General features: G+C 59.5%; 1 protein-coding gene across 3 annotated transcripts in view; it reads right to left on the bottom strand.

The window, feature by feature from the left end:
• Nucleotides 1-22,971, bottom strand: part of SLC6A2 (solute carrier family 6 member 2) — a 55,160-nt gene that overhangs the window by 19,711 nt on the left and 12,478 nt on the right. The window contains exons 1-4 of one of the 3 annotated variants that reach the window (XM_028501902.2): nt 20,027-20,137; nt 19,614-19,938; nt 5,725-5,856; nt 3,452-3,689 (exon numbers count right to left, since the gene is read on the bottom strand). In XM_028501902.2, the coding sequence (XP_028357703.1) occupies nt 3,452-3,689; nt 5,725-5,856; nt 19,614-19,887 (644 nt within the window). In that variant the 5' untranslated portion in view covers nt 19,888-19,938; nt 20,027-20,137. Of the gene's footprint in view, nt 1-3,451; nt 3,690-4,232; nt 4,498-5,724; nt 5,857-19,613; nt 19,939-20,026; nt 20,138-22,971 lie in introns of those variants that run through there. The other 2 variants (XM_036011852.1, XM_028501901.2) reach the window with 2 other exon arrangements.

The raw sequence follows: 22,971 nt of genomic DNA, 5'->3' as shown, positions 1-22,971 counted from the left end.
CCTCTCAATTGGGAGGTGGTTGAGGGGGAGATGGGGGATGGGGGATGGGGGAAATGGACCGGCTTCCATGTCTACAAATGAGCATGCGTGAATGAATGAGCAGAGCCACGTGGGAGGTCAAGGCCCCCAGAGACCCTCCTCCCGGCCCACCTGCCCGCAGTGCCCAGGCCAGACGTTGTGGCTGTGAACGACGCACCCTGCCTCAGTTTCCCCTGCAATGCGCCTCTGGGTCTGGCCCCTCCGAGTCCTATCCCTTGGTCAGCTTCCCCCACTCCCTCCCTCACGGCCTTGTCCCAGGCCAGACCCCCGTTCCCTTCCCCCAGGACAACCGTAGAAGCCCCCCACCTCCCCGCTACCCCGGTCTCTCTGTTCAGTCTCCTTACATCCATGTCTGTGCCGCTGGGGGAGCCCCTGACCCATCGGAAGGTCAGTCCTAACCTCAACCCTCCTGCCCCCAGGTCCTCAGAGACCCCTCATCACCCAAACAGTGGTTCTCCCCAGGGGCAATGCTGGCGCTGCCTCCCAGGGGCGTGTGGCCGGTCTGGAGTCACAGCTGGGGGGCGTGCTGTTGGTGTCTGGTGGGCAGAGGCCCGGGGTGCTGCTGAACATCCAAAATGCGCAGGGCACAAGATCACCCAGCCCCAGGTGTCAGAAGTCTCGGGGCTGAGAAACCCGGGTGGGAAGCGTGAAGATGTCAGCCTCCCCGAACTCCAGGCCTTCCCCAATGGCCCGGGGACCCCCTGCCTCCCGTCACCACAGGAAGCTGTCACCGCTGGGAGCCTCGGGACCTGGCATTTTTTCTTTTCTCCTAGAACACGCCCCCCAGCCCGGTTTGTCTGCCTGGCAAACTTCTCCTCGTTTTGCTAGTCTCAACTCAAAAATGGTGTCCTGACTATGGCTCCTTTCTTGTGGAGCCGGGAGGGGGGAGAGGGAGAGGAGGGAGAGGGAGAGAGGATGGAGAGAAGGGGAAGGAAGGGAAAGGGGGGAGAAGAGGGGAGGGGAGGGGAGGGGAGAGGAAGTGAAGGGAGGGGAGGGTGGCAAGGATGGAACATATCAAAAAAGACAGAGCCAAAATCTGGTACTGAAGTCACCTGACTTAATTCTGCCTCTTCCCACTGCTTTACGGGCCAAGTATGAATGCCCCTAGCGTCCCATCAGCAGGCTGCACTGCCCCTGGCAGACCCCCCAGGCAGGTGACGTCCACCTTCAGGGCTGGACAGGCTGGCTCCCCAGACGAGGAACGCAAACCTGGCCTCCCCACCCCAGCAGGCCCAGGCCTTGGGGTTGGTTAGCTCACGAGGCTCGGGCTAGCTGGAGCCTCCCCAGCCCCCTAATGAACATGAATCACGGTGACGCATGTGGTCCAGGTTTCCGAAGTCTACGGGCCAAACGGGCTTGGTTTCTCACTTGACATTTAAGCGCAGGGTGTTGGGGGAGGGGCGGAGGGGCCGTTCCCTCCCCACGGGGATCAGGCGGGGGGTAGAGATTCTCTGCAGCTGGGCACGGGGACGCAGGGTGCCCTTGTACACAGACAGGGTCCCAGAGCATCTGGGGGCGGGGGGGTGTCGCTTTGAGCCGCTGGCTGTTTGGCGTCAGGCCCCAAGCCTGAGCCCGGAGGGAACAACGGTTTTGTTCCTTGAATGGCCCGTCCCATCCATCAACCTAAACGAGTACAAGATGGTAACAGCACCGGCCAGCGGGCTCCGAGGGAGGAGGAGCGGCCGACCTCCTCAGCGCTGGCGCTCGGAGTCCTGTTTGCTGGGCCCCCGGACCGAGAGGGGAGAGGGGACGGCTTGCAAAGTGCAAACATCTGGGGAACGGGGCTGGGTGCCATTGCAGGGAAACCCAGAGGCCGCCCGCGACTCAGAGCCTTCGGAGCCCAGGGACGCAGGCCCCAGGTGAGAAGGGGGGGCTTGGGGCGGACTCCCGTCTGCCGGGAGCGACTCCTGCACATCTGTCCCCAAACCCCCCATTGCAGACTCGGACAGGAGGGGGAGGAAGACAGAGGGGAGGCCTGTGGGGGCGGGTGGGGTGGGACTCGGGGAGAGCCTCCACTGGCTCCCAGCTCTGCCTCTTCTGTAAACACTGAGCCTCCACGTTCCTACTTGTGAAACGGGAGGAATCTCCACCGACAGGAAGTGTGAAGGCTGGATGGGGACTTGGATGGGAAGGAGCGCTTGGTGCCTGACTCTGACTCCGGGTAACTACGGAGCTTGGCAATGGAGGAAGGAGTAGGGCTCAGAAAGAGAGAGGAGGGGAGTGGGGAGGGGAGGGGAGGGGAGTGGGGAGGGGAGGGAGGGGTGGGAAGGGGAGGGGAACGGAACTCTGTGCAGCAGACAGCTGCTACAAGCCCAGGATTCTGCTCCCCACTCCAGCCCGGCCCCTTCAGCCCGTGCATGAGAACGTCATCCTTTCCCAGCACATCTGCTCACAGCTGAGCCCGGAGGAGGTGTGGGGCTGCGGTTCAAGTACACAAGCCAAGTACACAAGCCGGGTCTCGAAACCCAGCTCACGTCCCCCTGCAGCTGGGCGTCTCGCTGGGGCGGACCTGCCGGCCATGAGGACGGCAGAGGAGGAAACAAGTGGGAACCAGACCGGAGGCCAGGCCGCCCTTTCCCGTTTTCATTTGTAAGGACCAGCACTGCCCAGAGCAAACAGCAAGAGCCCGGCTTTTTCTGCCCTGTGCAACGACGACGGGGCAAGCGTGGAACCAACTGCACGTCTCCGCAGCACCCCCTCCTCCTGGCGCGGTCCACAGCCACAAACTAGGAGGGCCTGAAGCCTCCAGGTACAGGCTCTCCAAAGGTTCTGGCATTTTCTGAGGCAATGCGCCTCAGGAGAAAGCGGAGGAGGCCGCCGATTTCCCATGATGTGACGCTGGGGGGCTGTCGGCCTGAGCGCAGCGAGAATCTCATTCTGTCTGAGACGACGGGACAGGGCAGTGGCCAAGCCAGGGGCTCCCAGCCCTGGCTGGCTGTTAGCATCTCAGAACTACCGATATAAGTCCCCCTGGCTGACTCCATCCGTTCTTATGACACTTCCTCATGGAAGCCCTCCCTGACTACCTTTACCCCCACAATCACTTTCTGCCACCTGGCTGCTTTTCGTGCCTTAGGGCACTCACACTCCCTAAAATGTGTTTTATTTCCTCAGTGCCACATCCACACTCTAAAACACTCTTGCTGCTTTACCTGAGTGCTCAGGTATTGTCTCTCCACCCCACTCTCCTGCGCCCAGACCCAATCTCATCCCTCTGCCTGGTCCCCGGCTGCATCCTCAGCTCCTAGCCCGGGGTCGGCACACATATTGCACGTGGTGAGCGGCGCGCCCCGCCCCCCCCCCCCCCCCCCCCCCCGCCTCTCCTGTGGCTTTCCTTAGCGTTTGGCTCAGGTGCAGCCCAGCCCAGGTCTCGGCGCGCCCACGCAGACAGGACGAGGGGCGGAGGACTCACTCGTAGAACTCTGCAGCCGGCGTGAACTTGTACTTGGAGTACTTGGTGTGGTTGCCCAGCACGGAGGCGTTGAGGAGCTTGGGGTCCGTGCAGTTGGGGCTGTTCCAGGGGTGGCCGCAGTCGGTCCAGGGCAAGTGGAAGGTGAAGGAGGAGAAGAGGTAGTACAGCGACCAGGCGATGATGACGTTGTAGTAGAAGCCCACGTAGAGGGCGATGAGGATCACAGCGTAGCCGACTCCTGGGGGTGGGGGGGCGGGGGGGCTCAGCGGGGCTCCCCTGGGTCCAGCCCAGAGCCAGCTCTCCTGGGGGCGGGGGGTGGCCGACGCCAGCCACTGCACCCCCTGACCCCACGGCGCTCTTTTTCTGTGGCAGATCGCCAGGGCCCCACCTGTGTCTCCTAGGCACCTGCCACCCCTTTGCCCACACCCCCGTCCCGCCCACACACGGGGCAGGCCAGCTGTGCCAGGACCCACGTGTCCCCAGGGAGCGGCAGGGCCAGGCACTGGAGCATGAGCATCCCAGCTCCCTGCCTTGGGCAGGTGACACTGAGGCATGTTGCCACTCTCTCCAATGTGGCACCAGGCCCCTGGCCCACGGTGGAGCTGGCCTGTGGGCTGCCCCCCATTCCTTGTCCCCTACTGATGGCTCCTGGGATCACTTCTCTGAATAGCTCCTTACATTGAAATCCTTGTCTTGGGACCTGCTTTTGGGGAGCCCCAGACAAGCACACCCTGCTCAGAACTTCCACCCCATGTCTCCTCGGGGTCCTGGTTCCAGTCACCTGCTTTATGTGCCACCCTCATCTTCCCGAATGCATCAGAAGCTCCTTGAGGGAGAGTTCTACAGCTTCTGTCCTGCAGCAAGCATTTTTTTTTTTTTTTCTGTTCCGCGTGGCTTTAAGAGAGCAGCCTCAAGTATTCTTATCACGTAAGGCTTGAATGAGGCTAATCCCTCTCTTCCCTGATCTAGCTACAGGCACATGACTCAGGCCTGGCCAATCAGAGCTCGACTTCCCCACAGCCACAGTGATTGGTTTATTGGTAAGCATATGACTCAGTTCAAACCAATGACAGCCCTTTCTGGGACCTTTAATGAAGTGGTGATGATGTAAGAGATTTTTATTTTCTCCTTGTTACACTTGGTAGGATTTAATCTTGTTGCTGACAGATGGCTTTGCCAGCACTTGAGGAGACTGTGCCTGAGACAGAAGCTGATGCGGACGGAGACAGACCTGAGAAGGATGGGGAGGGATTCCAGATAGCATTGTGCGAGAACCTGGATCAAGGGCCCTGGCTGGTTGGCTCAGTTGGTTAGAGCATGGTCCCCATACACCAAGGTTGCAGGTTCAATTCCCCAGTCAGGACACATTCAAGAATCAGCCAATGAATGCAAAAATAAGTGGAACAACAAATCCATGTTTCTGTCTCTCTCTGTCTCTCTCTCCCCTTTCTCTCTCTAAAAATCAATTAAAAAAAAGAACCTGGATCAAGCCGTACCCGAAGCTAGAGAGAAATCCCTGATTCCTGGTCTTTACTGTATCATAAGCCAATAAGTTCTCTTTTATATTCAAGCCACTTTGAATGGGTTTCTGGACATAAAAAATAATTCCTAACTAATGCACTGATGTCTTACACGCCTCTTGCACCAGCTGGTATCTACCGACGGACTGGGCACAGAGCTGGAGCTCAGGAGACACGTGCCAGCTGAGAAGAGGCTCAGAGGAGTCACGCTGGTGCTCAGTGCCCTCTGGGCCCAGCTCTTTAAACAGCGCTTGGGAGACACTAATTCTTGTCCACGTCCTCACAGCTGTGTGGGGGCCAAGAAATGGCAGTTGCTATGGCCACTTCCTCCAGATGTGCCCTAAGTCCCAAATGCAAGCAGGCTTCCTCTTGTATCCCAGCTGTGATCGATTAGTTGTGACTGTTGTGAGGCAGCTTGCTGGCTGAGCCTGGAAGGATCTGTGATCCATTTATCATGCCTGCCATGGGAGCAAGAGGGGCGAGGAGTGGTGTGTGTGCCGGGTACTGACACTCTGTATTCCCCATACAGAAAACAGACACCCTCTGGTCACTCATCTGTAGAGTTGGGTTTCCTCACTCTAGGCTAAAGCTGTTCGTGAAACACCAAAGGCTCTCCATGTAAATCTGAACGGTGGACATGCTCGAATGCCATGAGAGTGGTGGCTGCCTCAGAACCCCCTCTGGAGCAGGTTCCCCAGGGGCACCACGGAAGTCTTCCTGCACAACCTCGGCCGCCCCAGGCCCACCCTTTACCTTTGAAGAACGGGCAGATCTTCCACACCGTGGCCGCCCCTTCCCGGTTGTACTGGCCCAGAGCCAGCTCCATGTAGAAGAGGGGCATCCCGGCGATAATGAGGAACAGGGTGTAGGGGATCAGGAAGGCACCTGGGGGACACAGAGGCAGAGGGTGACCCCGGGGCCCCTGCCCGGCCTGGGCCTGCCCCGCACAGACCTTGTGGGTCCTCTCGGACCAGAGCTGCGAGGGTCCTCATCCCCTGCCCGCCCCACCCCCACTTTCCAAGGGGTAGCACAGGGTAGGTAAATACAAGTTACGCAGAGCAGTGAGGACAAACAATCGTAACGGTAATAATGGTTGTAGTACTAGTAATGGTCACAATAACGAGGTCTGTAATCAGTTTAGTGAGCTCTGGGTTGATCGGCGTGACACAGGGGTGGTGCCTGCAGGCTTCTCCTAGCCTTCGGCACACAGGCATGTGCGGGGAAGCAGCGTGAGGACGGTCCCGGGTGAGTCCGTACCGCGTGCGCTTAAACACGGGCCTCTCCTTCCCTGAGTCCCCACTCTGGGGACACCGCGTGCCCCGAGCCCTTCCTTTCAGGGGTAAGAAAGCTGAGGCCAGAGACAGGCAGACGGTGCCCAAAGTGACATGTGACCGGGCAGACACATGACTGGGTTTCTCACTTGGCTCATGTCTCTGTTGTTTTAATTAAGGTCATGGGGGGCTTTCCCAAACGCAGTCTCACCAGACCCTTCTCAACCAGACGGGGTCACCCCCTCAGGGGACACCGAGGGCAGAGAAGGGAGTCCAGTCGGCCCTGTTTGCACGGCTGGTACGTGACCGAAGCAGGATTCCGATCCGGGCAGTTGACGGTAATTGGATGCTGGCGCTCAGAGGCCAGAGGCCCAAGACTCTGACCGGGGAAGGTGCCCATGCAGACACTAGAGGGGTCCCTCGGCAATGGGCAGCCACCGATCCCCGGGGGAATTCCTAGGGGGCAAGACACGTCTGAGACCCAGCCCGGGGCGAGCTGAGCGGGCGCTGACTCAGCTGGTGACTCTCTGGGATACGTGCTGGTCAGCGCGGGCTGCTGCCATGACCGCAGCAAAATGCCAAGTCCTTTTCCCGATATGGTGGGAGGTGGCCGAGCCAGATACACACTCTTCCCGCCGATGACCTTTGGCTGAGTTGCAGTAACCTTGGAAACCAAACACTCTCTTCCCTGTCTACACTAGGGAAGGGAAGAAATTGGGAAATATTTAATGATGGCCACCTTAGAAATGCAATGTCCCCTCCTGTGTCCCGGGCACTCTGCCTGCAACGTCTCATTCCATCTTCACAACCACCTTCACGTGCAAAGATCGTTACTACTTCCACCATTTTATAGATGTGAACACTGAGGCTCTGAGCTAGCAGAGAACTGTGGCCACCACATGACGCGCAGGGTCAAAGTCACGCAGCTCCTCAGACCACCAGTCCCCATTGTCTCCCCGGAAGCCTCTTAGGGACAAGGCCTGACGTGCCCTGAGACCCAGCGCCTTCCGCAGCAGCGGACGGGCCAGCAGGGTGGGCAGCGGGAAAGAAACTACTGGGAAGTCAGTGTGGCCCGTGTACCAGGCAGGGCACTGGGCTCTGGACGTCTGTGATCCCATTTACCCTCGCCAGAAGTCACCTGAGGTCCAACTGCTATACCCATTTTGCAGAGGAGGACACTGAGGTTGGAGACATTAAGAGACGTGGCTAGGCTCACCCAGCTGGTAAGCGATGGATCTGGGATTCAGACCCAGATCTGCCAGAGCTTCAGAGCCATTCTCAATGTGTTCTGCAGATTCCAGAACATTACAGCTTAGTGAAGGACAGTCTTCGGTGGTGGTTGGCGGGGTGGGGGGGTATTCTGAAACTGGGGATCGGGGTGGGCCCAGCTAAGCCACCTCCTTTATTGGTCTTAGGCTGGTCTAACACTCCAGCCCCTGCTCCGGTTGGACTTCTTCAAACAGCTACATGCCAACCTCTCTCTTCCTCTCTGCATTTCCTGCTTTCAATCTCCACCCTCTTCCCTCTCCCACACGGACAGGGCTGGTCTGGCAGCCGAACCCACGTCTGTCTGTTAGGTAGGACAGATGGCACACCAAGGCAGGGAGGAGGAGGGAGACCTCACTGGCCCAGCAGTCCCGAGCCTGGTCCGATAAGGCTGCCAGGCGTTCTGAACAGCACAAGCAAAACTATGATAGCGCAGGAGGTAGGGAGCCCTTGAGAGTCCGTGTGCACCATCTCCCCCGGCTGGGAAAAGGGAACCTTGAGACTGTACTTTCATCCCCAGGGCTAGGAGGGGGACATGGAGGGGGACACGGAGGGCCCCACAGCACCGGGATAAAGCCCATAAAAAAACTGTGGTTGACTGCCCGCCTCCTGTCACATATGCAAAATGGACAAATGGAGTCTGGAGCAAGATAAAAATTCGGGCTAACAGACCCCCCACACACACCTACGTTTGGGTCGTCCCACCTCTCCAGGGGAAGCTAGCACCCCCTTTACCATCAATCAATGTGCAACTCCCTCACCCGCATCCTGCAAACTGTATGAGTCTTTGAAACAAAGCAGTCACTCTCCTGTCACTGCCGCCCCATCCCAGCCTCTGGCCACCTTGTTCTTGCCATCCTTGCTTCTGCTCTCAGTTATAATACATTTATAACTGAGTTGTATAACAGGACTAATACATTTGCTTGCATGCTCGTAGGCTGCTGAGCCATAATTCTTTACCGCACCAGCAAGAAGAACTGGGTTTCTCCCAGAACATTAACTGGTGCTGTGACTCGGACTGTGGCGTGAATCTCACCCTTTTTGTCTCCAGCCATTTGGAATGCAGTGAGCACGGTCTCTCACCTTTGGGGCAAAGGAGAGGCTGCACTGTGGGGGTGGCATTCAAACCCATCGGGCCTGAGTGTGGAGGTAGAGACAATGAGATCTGGAATGAGTACTCGGTTCCACCTGGGCTCTGGAGACAAAAGAGACACTTCCTCCCTGTAGCCATCGGGCATCCCTCTGTGAGCGGGGGCCTCGCGGAGGTGTCTGGGGTCAACCCCTACGATGTGCAGGGGCCTCATAGGAAACCCCCATCACCCACCACATGGATCCCTCAGCCTTTTCTGCCTCTAAACCTGGCCAGGAGAGAAGTCCGCTTAGACCACTGGCCTGTTAGAAGCCTGCAGCACCTCTCTCCCCCAGAGGGCTTCAGGCAGCATCTCTCTTCCCTAGCGCTGGAATTTGCATCCCAATACCCCCTGCAGGAGCTGCCAGGAGGGGCAGTGTTACATTTCCCCGGTGAATGTCTGGAGAAATTGCCACACCCCAGGAACCCAGGTCAAGCATTAAAAGCCACAAGGGTGCTGGTGGCAAAGAAAGACACCCGTGAGAGGATCAGGTGGGACGCGAACCAGGACGGAACACCAGGTCTCCCACCAGCCGCGGCAGAAGTCCTTGCAACCAGAGGCACCGGGTGAAGCAGCCACACACCCATCCCTGCGGCACATTCCGGACTTCAGCCCTGAGAGGAGGAAGCTCGATTTCAGCCTCTAGGGGTAAGTGCCGGCTTTTCCAGGTTCTCTTCTCCTAAGGATGCCTTTTCTTCACTCACATTTGCTTCACTCATAAGCTTCCCCCCTTTTTCATTCCATAATATACTCCTTAGGTCACATGTGTGGCAGGCTATCTATCAGGCTAAAGTTTGTTGTTTTTTTTTAATGTTTTGCCTTCTCTTTTTTTGCATATAATTATTTTTTTAAAGATTTTATTTATTTATTTTTAGAGAGGGAAGGGAGGGAGAAAGAGAGAGAGAGAGAGAGAGAGGGAGAGAGAGAGAGAGAGGGAGAGAAACATCAATGTGCGGTTGCTGGGGGCCGTGGCCTGCAACCCAGGCATGTGCCCTGACTGGGAATCGAACCTGTGACACTGTGGTTCGCAGCCCGCGTTCAATCCACTGAGCTATGCCAGCCAGGGCTAGGCTGAAGTTTTAAAGACTTACTATGCTTATGTTAGAAGGTCGTGTATGCGAGTTGCAGAAGGGTTGTGTGAGTTGTGCATGGCCTGTGCAAGCTGAAGAAGATTGTGAAGGGGGGAGAAACAGAAAGAGAAGGGGCTAAGGACGTGAAAGAAAGTGAAGGAGAAAGAAAGAACGAAGCACATGAAGGGCTGTGAAGAAGGCAGGCAAGAAGGAACACAGGAGAGGGAACAGTATGGGAAGGAGGGACACTGGAGGAGGTAACTCAAGAAGGGACGTGGAAGCGGAGAAAGACATAAGAAGGAAAAATGAGCCCGCAAGTCTTTGGAACACTGGAAATGCCAGACCGAGGAGCTGCCGGGTCCCGGGAACAACAGGGTGGTGAACCCGCGACTCAGGACTCATTGCCGGTTGCGGGAAGAGCAGGGTGCCTGTCTCTCAATGCAGAGGAGAAAAGGGGACAATTCAGCTTCTGCTTGAAGCCGGAGCCTGATGTCTCGGCTGTTTTCACAGCCTCTACCCTGAGCAGAGCAGGAGGGAGGGTTGGGGGTGGGGGCGGGAATGGAAGGCCACTCTTAGGGTGGAACAAACCACTCCCCAGCTCACGCCCAGGGAACAGCTGCCCCTGTGTAGCCCCTCAACTCCCTGCCTCGGCCTTCTTAGCTCCCAGAAGGACGCAGGAACGACTAAGCCTCTTTCTCGACCCCTAGTCTAGTCCACTGCCCATGCTCCCTGCCGGGCTTAGGCCACGAGACTGCAGCTTCAACAATCCCCTCCCCGCCTGGCGTTTTTGTCGGGGAATAACAAGTCCATTCCTGCTGGTACCCCCTTAAGAGATAGCCTATCTCATCGGTCACAGCTTGAGCCTCAAAACCTAAAGAAAGACCGACTGATTTTTTTTTTTTTTGTAACACAGCTTGGACCCAATGCCAACTAGGGGATGGGGAGGTTTGGCCACTGTCTGAAACCCTAAACTATAATACAGTTCTGCAACGCAGTCTGTTTTGCAAACGCCTGGCAGGTGGGCAGACACCCCTACATACAGGCATTTTTTAGCCATCACCCTAAGTTTGTACATAATTATTCATTTAAAAGCAGCCCTGGGAGATAATCACCACGAATCCCATTTATCAGACAAGGAAACTGAGGCTTAGCAAGGTCAAGTTGCTTGTCCGAACTGGTAAGGATGCTGCTCGGCTTCAAACCTGGATCTGGCTGAGCCCTGCTCTGCCCCGTAGCTACCTGCTACTCCCGCCGGGGGCTCGGAGCCAGGACGGAGGGGAAGGCATGTTTGAAACTGTGTCATAGGCCGGAAGTGGGGAGTCAGTGGCCCCAGGGACTATGGGGAAGGAAAGGCCAAGGGGTCACGGCTCAGGCTTGCCCCTGGCCATTCATTCAAAGTTCTTTTCCGCGAGGAAGGGAAAAAGCACCAGGCAGCCACGCCGGTCAGTTTGCTCAGCCCTGCAGCTCTGGGGAGCACCGCAGACCGGTGGGGAATGGCCCTGTTTACAGTCACCGCCTGCTGGGCGGGCTGGGAGTCCCCGCCAAGGGAGAGGGGGCAGGATCAGCGTGCACACGCCCGAGTCTCCTCTCTCGGACAGTCAGCGTGCGGCGTGGGGCAGCCAGAGCTCCAGGTGGGGGCAGGCCGGGAACACATGGGGATGATGCAACGGCTGAGTTTGAGTGAAAACCGGGAAGCTGCCGAGCGGCCGGTGCCTTTTCCTGCAAGAGGCCATCGGCCAGGAAGCCGGCCCACGCCGCCCGCTTGCAGGAAGGGCCAGAGGGTGCCAGGGCAGAGCTGCAGACAGCTCCGCCACGGGTGGCTCTCCTGGCAATGGCCCTGCAGCAGCTCCTGGGAAACTGAGGCTGGGTCGCACCCACTCTAGCAGTCACCACTGTGCAAGGCCCGTCACTGCCAGGGTCCCACAGGCGGGCGCATCCCCGAGTGGGGTGGTGCCCGCTGCAGCCAGCCTCCCACGGGGCGTGGGAGCTGAGAGATGCAATCCCGGCTCGGGAATGTTCTGGCTGCGCAGGTGCTGGGGCCGAGGAAAATCCTGGAGAAACACAGGCAGGGCCACACCTCGGGAGCGTCTCAGCTCCTGGGAGTCTCCAACACACAGACGCGTCCCCAAGTGCACCCCGTACCTATTCATGCAAAGGGACACCCCTGCACCCCGACACGCTCACAGACACACACGAGGAAAACGCCTGCCGGCTGTGCACGGGACTGCAACCAGTCTGGGTGTATTTAGCGAGGACAGCAGCTGTCCGTCACCCCTGGCCCAGCACGCACTGCCTGCGCCCCGCTATTACAGAGGAAGCCTGCTGCTCACAGAGGGGTTCTGAATCCTCTGTGCAAACGCCGAGTCTCAGGAAAGGGGGAAGGCTGGTGGTTGCCCAGTTCTGGGGTGGGGTGGGGTGCTGGAGCAGCGCCTAGGCAGGCAAGGGGACCCCAGGAACAGGAGGGGATGTCTGCAGGGGGAGGGGCAGCAGGAGGAGGTGCAGTGGTCCAGGCCAGTGGGGAAGGAGGGCAGGAGGAGGACCAGGGAGGGGCCACGGGAGGAGGGTCCCCCGAGCCCTAGCTGGGCCAGCTTCCCAGACAGTGGAGCACCTGATTCCACAACCGGATTGCAGCCACGCCCTGATGTACTGAGGAGCAACCGCCTACAGAACCACTCCCCGCACGCTCGCAGCGCCCGCCAGAGCCCCAGCGAAACCTTGGTCCGCGCCCAGGGCAGCTGGATTTTCCCCTCCTGCCCTGACACCCCAGGGGTACAGTCAACGTCAGGTGCGAAAGAGAGTGAGACGACAAGGGAAGACACAGTGGCTCCGCGCAGGCCCAGGACCGACCAGGCCGCTGCGGGGCGGAGACCGGCACTGCGCATGTCTGCAGATTTCAAGCGGACACGTCAGGCTACAGCCGCTAAACACAGCGTGTTCTATTTTCCCATCTGGGTAACTAGACCTTCACAACTGCCATGGCGCCCGTGTAAAATTCAGGGTTGGAGCCCGCAGCCCTGCTCTTGGTGCTCTGCGCTGGAGAGTGGTGGCGTGGGGAGCCCCGTTTGCCCCGCGAGCCCCGCTCCCCCTTCTGCCCGCCGCAGCGCCACCCAGGGACCGCCATGCATCCCAGCGCTGTGCACAGCCTCTGGGCGGCGCCCCTTGGGCCCGGAGCTGAGCCCAGGTCTAGCACCGCCCACGGTACAGAAGAAGGGACCGAGAAAGAGCCCCTCGCAGACCCAGAGGGGTTGGGGTGCCTGGGCAGGGGGTGGGGGCTGGGAGGCAGTGTCCTGGGTGGACGGACCACTCGGCCCTGATACTGTGAGAAGAGGAGGACAGAGCGGGGCTCTCTACGGCCCAGGGCCCAGGGAAGACCCCTGTGACTCATGAGAAATACATGATACATGTGTGGTCTCTGCTCTGCCTTTCTCCCACGGAACTAGAAGCCTGGCAATCTCCTGAGGCGGGGGGCTAACAGGAGCATCTTGCATGGGGCTCCAAACCCCCTGGGAGTTTTCTGGGTGACAGGAGTGTCATTTGTCTGAGTGCAGTGACTCAGTGTGCTCCTGGATGTTGGCTGGTCACCAGGACGACCAACTACGATGAGACGTTGGGAGCTTTCAGCCACTCCCCGCCTCCGGGGAGGGGACGGGGCTGGTCATGGAGTCAATGCTGACCGTGACAAAGCCACCACAAAAGTCCTGAACTACAGAGTTTGGAGAACTTCCAGGTGGTGAAGTTCACACCCCTGTACCAGCAGGCGACGAACTCCAGCTCTGTGGGGACAGAAACTCTGGTACTTTGGGTCTGTCCGCACCTCGCTCCGTGTCCGTCTTTATCTGGCTGCTCACCTGTATCCTCCTTTACTTACAGGTAAGTGTAAACAGGTGTTTCCCTGGGTCCTACGAGCTGTCAGTGCAAACGATCAAATCTGAAGACAGGATGGTGGGAAGCCCTGACATCCAGCGGGTGAGTCTGACGCACAGGTGACAACAAGGGACTGGCAACCAGCATCTGAGGCGTGGCCGGCCCTGCAGGGCCTGCCTTCACAGCAGGTGCACGGTGTCACAAATGAACTGCCGGCCGCCCAGCTGGTGTCCAGAGGGCTGGGAAACGGCCAGCGTGGGGAAGCCCCCGCACATTAGGGTCAGAAGAGTATTAACCAAAACGATTTTCCTCTTACCCCCTCGACCGGATCTACGGACAGTTCTGGTCCTGTTGTTTGTGGCCATGTGACCCTGAGCAGAAAGGTCACCTCTCTGAGCCTCAGTTTCCTCTTTGTCAGTGGGGATAATAACGCCTGCATCACTGGTTTGCTGCGTTAGAGGTGACAGAGGTCACGGACCTGCACTTAGTGGGCGCTCTGTAAGTGGGAAGGATGTCCTGCCGTCACACGTGACAGCAGACAGGACACGCACAGCTCTGTAGCCTGGAAGCCACAGCTGACTGAGGACCCTCAGTTGCCCGAGGGTGGCCTTGGCCTTCACAGCCCACGGCCGTGAACGCCTGCTGAGGGCCAGCAAGTGCAGAGCGCTTGGAGGCAGTGGCTTGGGCTCCTCGTGTCTCTGTCCCCCGTGAGGCTTGTACCCAAATATACTGCTGACCACGAGCAAGTGCAGGGCCAAGGATTCCCCCAGACCCCCTCCAGCCCCGCGGCCAAGAAGGGCCCCGCGGTGCCACCCAGGATCTGTTCAGGAGCAAAGGGGCTGTCCCCACAGCGAGGACTGCTCAGGCCTCAGCTGCTGAAGAGAGCCGCCTGGACCAAGGCCACACCCCTTTCCCGGTTTGCACACCCACAGGGAGCAGAGCGGGACCTCACCTCCCTCCTTGGGAATGTGATACTTCCAGTAACAGGACCCGCACTGACACACACTCTTGCGTTTTCTACAATAGACTGTGAGCTCCCTAAAGGAAGGGCTTGCTTTTTGCTCACCCTGATATTCCCGGCATGCAGCGGGCATTCGTGGGTGTTCTGTGGTTAAATAAATGGATGCCAGCAGTGACTTACATGCAGCTAATGGGAGTCCTGGGACTCTCTCCACTCACGCCGTGACCTCATCCTTACTTAGGCAGCTGGGTCTGGGACTGCAGGGCGGGATGGAACACTGACCCCTGTGAAATCCCATCTTGCTGGAAACGGCCCCTGCAGGTCCTCTGGGCCAGCTCCGAGCAAGGGGCCCAGTCATGCTGGTGACCTCAGCCCAAGGTCTCAGCTCCTGCCCCCAGTGAGCGCCTGCCTCCTGCGAACTTGTCAGCAGAAAGGCCACACCAGCTGGCCAGCCTGTGGGCCTCTGAGCTGAACTTGGCTTGGCAAGCTTGCGGTGTAGACGCCTCCCTGACAGCCGGGTCAGATGTGGGGGCACTGGGTTGTCTGCAGGCTCCTGCCCTTCTCACTGGCCACTTAGCCTCCACAGCCCTAGCTCTTTTGGCCCAGAGTGTCCCTGAAGGGCTACAGGCACCCGAGACCTGGAGCTTCCTTGGGGAAGAAGGGGAACCCCGTTTGGGACCCAGAACCACATGGAGCCCCACGAATGTGACGAACATGTTAATCCCCATTCTCCGGGGGAAGAAACTCAGCGAGACGAGGTTGGGCTGTCGGAATAAGCAGCGCCCCACGCACGGCTCTTCATTCCCGATTCCCAGGCCCGAGGGTGACCGCATCAATCGGTTTCCTTTTATCCATTTCCTCCTAGCAATCAGATCTGCCCCCTCCAAAACCAGGGCCCTGCCCCACGCCTGGGTCTAGCCTGTGGCTAGACACTGTTGAACAACATCCGTAAGAGCAACAAGTTCACGTACTGAGCTCCTGCGATGTGCTGGGCACGGCTTTCAGCTCTGTGCATGCACTCTCCGCGGTGCCCTGCCTCCCTGCAGGAAGGCGCAGTTACTCTCCTTTTCTGCACAAAGAAACTGAGGCCCACAGTATAGGAGATCGTCCCGCGTGCTGTGGGCCCAGCTCCCACTCGGAGATGCACAGGACCCACTCCCACGGATAGGTTCTCCCGTGGGGAATCAGACCTGCAATGTACCTAGGCCACTTTGAGACTTGCTTTTGCTAAAACTGCCTCGCCCGGAACTGAGGCAGCAAACATTTACTGCAAAGCAACCTCCTAAAATCCATGCTAAAGCTTCCAAGGATGAGTGTAACCGGTTCGACCACTTTTCCCTGTGCATTTGCAAATATCCCTCTTCTGCGATGTGATCAGCAGCATCGGCTCCTTTGCTTTCTGTAAAAGGTAACCGCCTAAAGCGAGCCTGTGCATGGGACATGAGGACCATCATGTAATGCACCCAGAAAAAGAAATAAAGGCCTGTCATGGCGGAGGCCGAGGTTTCTCTCCCCTTGAGAGGAAAGCCATGCCGTCCCTTTTCCTCCACAGGACTCGGTAGCCTGTGTGAATTTCTCATGCCTCATCCACAATGTTTCGGACCCCACGAGCTGGGGTCCGCATCACCCCAGATGCCGGATGAGTAACTTGTCCGAGGCCACATTTCCGGGAAACATCAGGCCCGGATTCAGACCCTGCGCTGTCTGAACCTAAAGAGCTGTCAGCACGATGCGCCTCAAACCAAAGCCGCCATTGGCAAAGGACCATTCACAGTGGCCTCCCCCGTGGCAGGGAGGCAGACGTGGGGACACACTCCTCCCCGGGAACCTGCACAGGCAAGGCCGAAGGCCACAGGTGCAGAGGGACAGGCTAGAGCACTGGAAACTGCCCCTGGCTGGGCACCGTCTCCCTGGTCGAGAAGGTTCTGAGAGCGGCGCTGCCCACCGGCAGCCTCCCACACCCAGGCACCCCAGCAGCTGCCCTGCAGGGAAGCGTTCAGGCAGGCTGATCTTTCCCAGCAAGTCATTCAGGAAACAGTAGCCAGGGGCCTACACTATCAGCATCTTTATTGTTTCGAAACAGCCTCCACCATGAGCTGGGCTTGGAGGCTATGGAGTCCATCTGGACACCGGAAGAACACACGGGCTGTCGGACCACCGGGTGCTCGAGTGCAGCGCTGGGCTGGGCCAGGGACGGGTTGGGGGGGGCATCCGAGCCCACCTCCAGCTGCAGCAGAAGCAGGGACTTTGGGCTCAGAGAGGGGCTGTGCCACGCCCAGGTTTAACAAACGGGGATTCAAACTCAGGCCCTTAGCCTGCTTCCACAGTTCCCGGATCCCCACCCCCCCGCCCGCCTGCCTGTCTCTGGGGCAGACTTCAGAACTACTAAGCGGGAATTGGTCCCCAGGAGCAGCCAGGAGGTCTCAGCAGAGATAAAGCCCAGGAAGGGCCTGGGGCGCATCCCCTGGAAGGGGTCCGATAGCCTGGCGCCTGCCCCGCTGTGTGGGGCCAGCCATGGACACCCCGGCCAGGACTGGAAAGCCACCCTGCCAGTACTTCCCATTCCTTAGCCTGGCGTTCAAGGTCACCACGGCCCTGCCGCAGCATGTCTCTCCACCCTTATCTCTCTCAGCGCGCCCTTCAGCCCGCACTCCCAGTCTCTGATGTGATCCCAGGTGCATTCCTGGACAACTAGAATGTCTCCTTCCCCGCCCCGGGCTTGTCCGCGCCCCTCCCGTCCCTGGGAGCTAAGCTCCAACCACCGCCCCCCACCCCCCGCCTCCAGTTTTTCCTAAGCAGCGCTTGTCACCCCCTGTCCATTTCACAGGTCGTCCCAACGATGCCCAGAAGGAGCAGCAGCCATCGGTGCCCAGGCCACCCTCCATGCCAGGCCCACCCCCTGCCCAAGGCACATGTCATCCTCACAACCAGCCTCAGAGTCGAACGCCATTATTCCCATTTGACAGATGAGAAAAGGGAGGCTTGTAAGGGTCACCCAAAGTCACAGAGCTCGGAGTTGGAACCCGGGCTCCTGATCTCCAGGCAGCCAGCCCCTGCCTGGCCCCCAGCCCACAGCGTGCGTGCCTCGCTTGTGGGTTACCACCAGCCGTTGTGCTGTTTCTGGAGACGGGCCAAGGCTCTGAGGGCTCTGGCCATCTTGTGAACGTGTTCAGCCCGTGGAAGTTTGCTGGGCACCTTCCTCCACATTCCTGGCAACTACACCTTATCTCGAGCATTAGAAACACAAGCACGAAAAGCCACATTCTCTGCTCTCGAGGTGCCCCAGGCTGTTTGGGAGACAGACTCCCGAAGAGACAGCTGGGGGGTGGGGGTGAGCTGTGTGTAGGGCTAGCACGCTTAGGGGAGGGGGCTTCCAGACTACATCGCTTGAAAATTAGAACCTGTGCCCAGTTTGCTCCACTGGGTGCCCCAGGCTCCTAGGATGTCACTTGCACACAGGGTGCACTTGCCTGTGCTGGTGGCAAGGGCCACGTGCGTGTGCAGGGCCGGGGGACACTCCAAGATGTCCATCTACCATGTGTTTGATGGCTGTCTTTTAGTCTCAGCACTTGCAACAACGGAAATGACTTGGAGCAGCGTGACAGTGGGGCCCTTTAGTGGGTGACTAGAGCACTGGGCAGGCTGGGTGGCTGAAAGGCCTGGATGACCACGGCGGAGCCTCCATGGGGCCTCGCATGGAGAAGAGCCCAGCCCGTATCACGGATTCATGCACGAGAGGACCTTCTGCTGTCTAGAGACAAGCCGTCTCGTCGGTCACGGAGGACATGCTGGGCGGCCTGGCCTAGGGTCTCTCAGTCTGTCTTTCCCTCGTCACCTTGACATCGACTGACACTGAAGTGGCATTGAACCTGCATTTCCTCTCTTCCTGGGTTTGGAAGGGCCATCATGCTGAGTCCTGACCAGACAAGCCCTTGAGAAGCCGCAGCAGCCAAACACGGGGAAGTTCCACCTCGGCCTGGATCCTGCGCCCCGTTTCTCGCCCAGAACCAGAAGCAGGTGTCTAGAGCACGCAGTGAAGCGAACAGCTGGGTCCCAGGCCCTGACGCCCAGTCCCAAACCCTCCCCCTGTCTCCCTGTGACCCCCCGGGAGTCCTGAGCCACAGCCCCTGCCAGGCAGGAGGGTCCAGTGGGTAAAGAGGTTCCCAGAGCTGGGCCCCACCCCCTCACCAACTTCTGCCTCTAGGTTATTCTTTGCTGGGTGCTCCACAGGGCACCCCTTAGCTCATCCTAGCGAGAAGGGCAGGACCCAGTGGTTTGGGCACCCAGGAGCAAAGGCCCTGGGGAAGGAGCTAGGGCCTTAGAACCCAGTCTCCCGCTTCTCCCGGGGCTCTGACGCCTGGTTCTGCTGTAGCTGGTCTCCAGGCTCCCACCCCAGGGCAGGTCGGTAATGCCGCCCAGCAAGGAGGGGTGGAGAGAGGCTGGCTGTGATTTCCAGGCCCCTGTCCCCCTCTCCCCGCCACGTGGCCAGGACCCCAGGAAGTGGAGGCTCCGTCCCGATTACCAGGCCTCCTGCCCCCAGAATCAGGCCAGCTCCTGGGACCTATGGTCAAGCCACGCACTGTGGCCTCTCCAGCAAAACTCCAGCTGTGAGTGGCGCTCTCTCTGAACTAGCTTCTCTTTGTGTGGCTCTGTCCTGAGAGCGCAGGACCCCCCAAGTGCCTTCAGGACACCCAAGTCTACTCTCAGGCTTGGTAGTGCCGGGTCTAGGGACACTGTGTGCCTGGTTGTCACCTGCTGTGCACTTTCGGTGCCCCTTCCGCAGCTCTCCGAACCTCAGCCTCCCTTCCTGTGGACCATCCCAAGTCAGGGGTCCTCACCCACCGTGGAGCCCGTTTCCCTCCTTCCGCCCGTGCACCCCTCACCGTCCAAGTTCATGCCTCAATTTCCCTCTTCCACCGGGGACCCTGATGCCTTTTCTGTGAGCCCTGTCCTGTCCCTTCCTGGTCCCCAGACTTGCCCGAGTGCTTCCTCTTCTTGTGTATCCCATCTCCTCTGCCGGCCACTGCTGCCGGACAGGTAGCCTCCCAAGTCCAAACCCCCAACCCATGAGGGGGCTCACCGCCGCCGTTCTTGTAGCAGAGGAAAGGGAAGCGCCACACGTTGGCCAGGTCCACCGCGAAGCCGACCACAGAGAGCAGGAAGTCAATCTTCTTGCCCCAGGTCTCCCGGGGCTGCTCGTCTCTCCCCGCGGGCGCCAGGAGGCACTGGACACCATTGCGCTCTTTCACTACCAACAGCTCGGCAGCTTTGCGCGCGGGCAGGGGCTGCTCGGGCTCGGAGTCCGTGCCGCTGTTCTCCGGCTGCACCTGCCGGTTCATCCGCGCCAGAAGCATGGGTGCGGCTGGCGGGAGGGACGGCAGCGGTCCTGGGAGCACGCCGAGGCTCTGTTTGGAGAGAAGGAAAAGATGTGGTCACTTGGGTCATTCCGCCCCGGTCGCGCCTCTCGAGGCCTCCCGAGAACGCCTGGAATACCTCGGTCAGCGCGCGCAGAGCGGACGCAGAGTTCCCCGTCAAGGGCGCGTGTCTGTCGGAACAATTTGGAAACAGAGGTAGTGGCGCGCCGAACTTAGAGGCGGAACTTGGAGGCGGAGACCGCTCCCGCCCGCCCCGTAGGTCGGGCTTGGGACCTGGCAGCCCTTCCCTCATTTGGCCGCTCCCTCGCAGTCCCAAGTGACGGCGTTTGGAACGCCGAGGCAGAGGCTTCCCAGGGCGGGGACCAGCCCCGTGCAGCTGGCTGCCCTCTCCCCCAGCAGCCCCAGCAGCGTCCCCGGACACGTACACTTCTGCACGTCAAACTCGCTAGCACTCTCTGCGCGCCCCAGCCTGGGTCTCCCCGGCCCAGCTAGCCGAGTCCCGCACGCAGGGCGCACTCACATGTCCGGCAGCGACGGGATCCCGGATGCCGTGCGCCCTGCCAGCCCGGGACCCGCCTTGGCTGGCTAGACTGTGGGGCGCGGGCCGGGGACAAGTTCCGCCGCGTGGCGTTCAGGCGCACCCCGAGGAGCGCTGGAGGCGCGGGGCGGCCGGCGGGGCGCCGGTTGGTGGGATCTAGCCGCGCCGGACCGGGGTCGGGCTGGTAATGTAGCCTGCGCCCCAGGTAACGCGCCGATTGCATTAACCCAGCGCCGGGCCCGCTCCTTCTGGAGCCTGTTAGCAATAATGGAGAGTGACAGCAGCCGGGAATGGGCGGGGGGGGGGGCGCGGCGCGGGCTCGGGAGGTGGCGGGAACCCCGCTCCCAGCGACTCGCGGGACCCGGGCGCGCATTCCCTTTCCAGAGCGCACGGAGGTACCAGACGAAACCCTTGGGGCACCAGGCTCTGACCTCCGACCACGGCAAGAGAATGAGATTCCTAAGAGCTCGAGTCGCCTCCGAGAGGGGGCCGGGACAAGACCAGAGACAGCAAATGACCCGGTTCTCTCCCAGCTCTGTCACGCGTCGCAGCCGTCGTAAACTGCCCTGCTAGAGTTTCTCCGGCAACTAGCGGGAACGTTTCTGCTCAGCTCCTAAGACGGCGAAGGGATGCTGGCCGGCGGCTGGGTGGGTTTTGTTTGGCCGGCTGGTGGGGGGGAAAGGGCACGGCCCAGTCCTCACTCCTACCTCTCCGTTTGCACTGGGCAGGCTGGCAAGGCACCGGAGGTTGCGACCCCTGCTGTGTGAGGCTGAGAACTGGTGTTCACTTATCTATTCACTCATTCATTCGCCCGCCCCCCACCACGCGTGTGTGGGCCCTCTAGTTCCGGGCACTGTCCTAGGCTCCAGGGCTCCCTGAGTGAACAGCTCACCCAAAAATCCCTGACACGGTGGAGTTCACATTCCTTCAGGGCGAGACGAGGGCGAACATGAGACATATACATACATACACACATACATACATGCTCTGCTATGTGAGAAGGTGGTCTGCCTTGTTGGGGGAGGGAGAAGAGCACGGCAGGGGGTGGGGGAGGGCTGCGTCTGGGGAGATCAGGGTTGCTCTTTGGTCAGGGAGTTTGAGAAGGCGGCATTTAAATAAGCAAAGGAGGGAGCCATTTAGACCTGGTATTCATTCACTCATTCACTCACTCACGCATTCAGTCATGCACAGGCACGTTTATCTGCGGGCTCATGTATTCGTTCATCAGCAGATGCTGACCCCCTCCTGGATCCCTGAGCCCCCCGTGCTGGCTGGTGGGGCTGTGGGGGTGACAGTTCCTGCCACCGGAGAGTTCGGTGCGGAAAGAGTCAATCCCCAGCGGGTGTGGTCAGGAGGGGGTGTGGCCACAGGGGTACGGGGAAAGTGGGCGGAGCTGAGTCAGTGAGCAAGAGCAAGGGGCAGGGTGGTGATCCAAGAAGGCTTCCCAGAGGTGGCAACACTCGGATAAGATGGGGAGGAGTTTCAATAAGCCGAGGGCTGCGGACCTTCAAGTGCTTCAAGCGCTCCAAGCGCAAACCCACCCCAGGACCTTTATGCGCGCTCTGTCCTCTGCCTGATCTCAAGTTCACCCCCCCTCGCTGACACATTGCCCTGTGTGATTCCCTTCGTGACCTCGCTGCCCCCATCTATGTTTGCTTGTTTAGTGTACGCCTCCCCTCGGACGACATGTGAGCTCCATGAAGGCAAGGGCTTTGTCCCGGGCGGTATTCCCCGCACCTCAGACGCACTCGGGCATCAATCAGTGTGTCAAGTGGCCTCCAGGGAAGGGGGGGTTAGAGCATTTCCCCCAGAGGGACCAGGATGACACACATCCACTGTGACCGGTGCGGAGGAGAGAGGAAGGTGAGGGGCCTCCCCTGGCCTCCAGCAGGCCGGGGCTGGTGACTGGAGGAGGCAGAAGGTCGGGGGAGGGAGTGAGCGGAGGTTTCCAGAGAGCCTGGGGCCATGTGTTATCTCCCTCCACTCAGGGTTCACCTGGTCCCGCCTGCGAACAAAGCAGGAATGTGACCAGATTTCATTTTTCAGATCTGAGGATCCGAGGGACCTGTTTGAAGTTCCGCCCTGGGGAGAGAACCCAGGTCTCTTGGCTCCTGGCCCCTGTGGCCTCCGCCAGCTCGCGGAGGGGGACGCTCAGAAGCTCTCTAGTGGTCGGTCGGGTCCTCCTGCTCTCTCCACACCCAGCCCCATGCAGCTGGCCCTGCAACTCCCACCTCCGAGCTCCCAGCAGAGCCCCAGCTCTCCCACTGGGGCTGCATCCCCTGCGTCCCCCTCAGAAGACCCCGCCACCTTCCACAGCGCCTCCAGCTGGCCACCCGCAGCCAGGACCTTTCCAGCCACTTGGTATGCACCAGCCGCCAGAGCGCTTTCCACCACTCAAGTCTGATCACCTCACTCTCCCTGCGGAAACTCCTCGGAGACACGGCAACACATCTGTGTGATTTAATTAAACCCTGGGTTTGAAGTAATTTTATTTTCTTCTTTATTCGTCTCTCTATCTGCCAACC

Source organism: Phyllostomus discolor, chromosome 12 (genome assembly GCF_004126475.2).
Source record: "Phyllostomus discolor isolate MPI-MPIP mPhyDis1 chromosome 12, mPhyDis1.pri.v3, whole genome shotgun sequence".
Lineage (NCBI taxonomy): Eukaryota > Metazoa > Chordata > Mammalia > Chiroptera > Phyllostomidae > Phyllostomus > Phyllostomus discolor.
The sequence above is the reverse complement of the archived record's forward strand: the minus strand, read 5'-3'. Positions and strand labels throughout refer to the sequence as shown.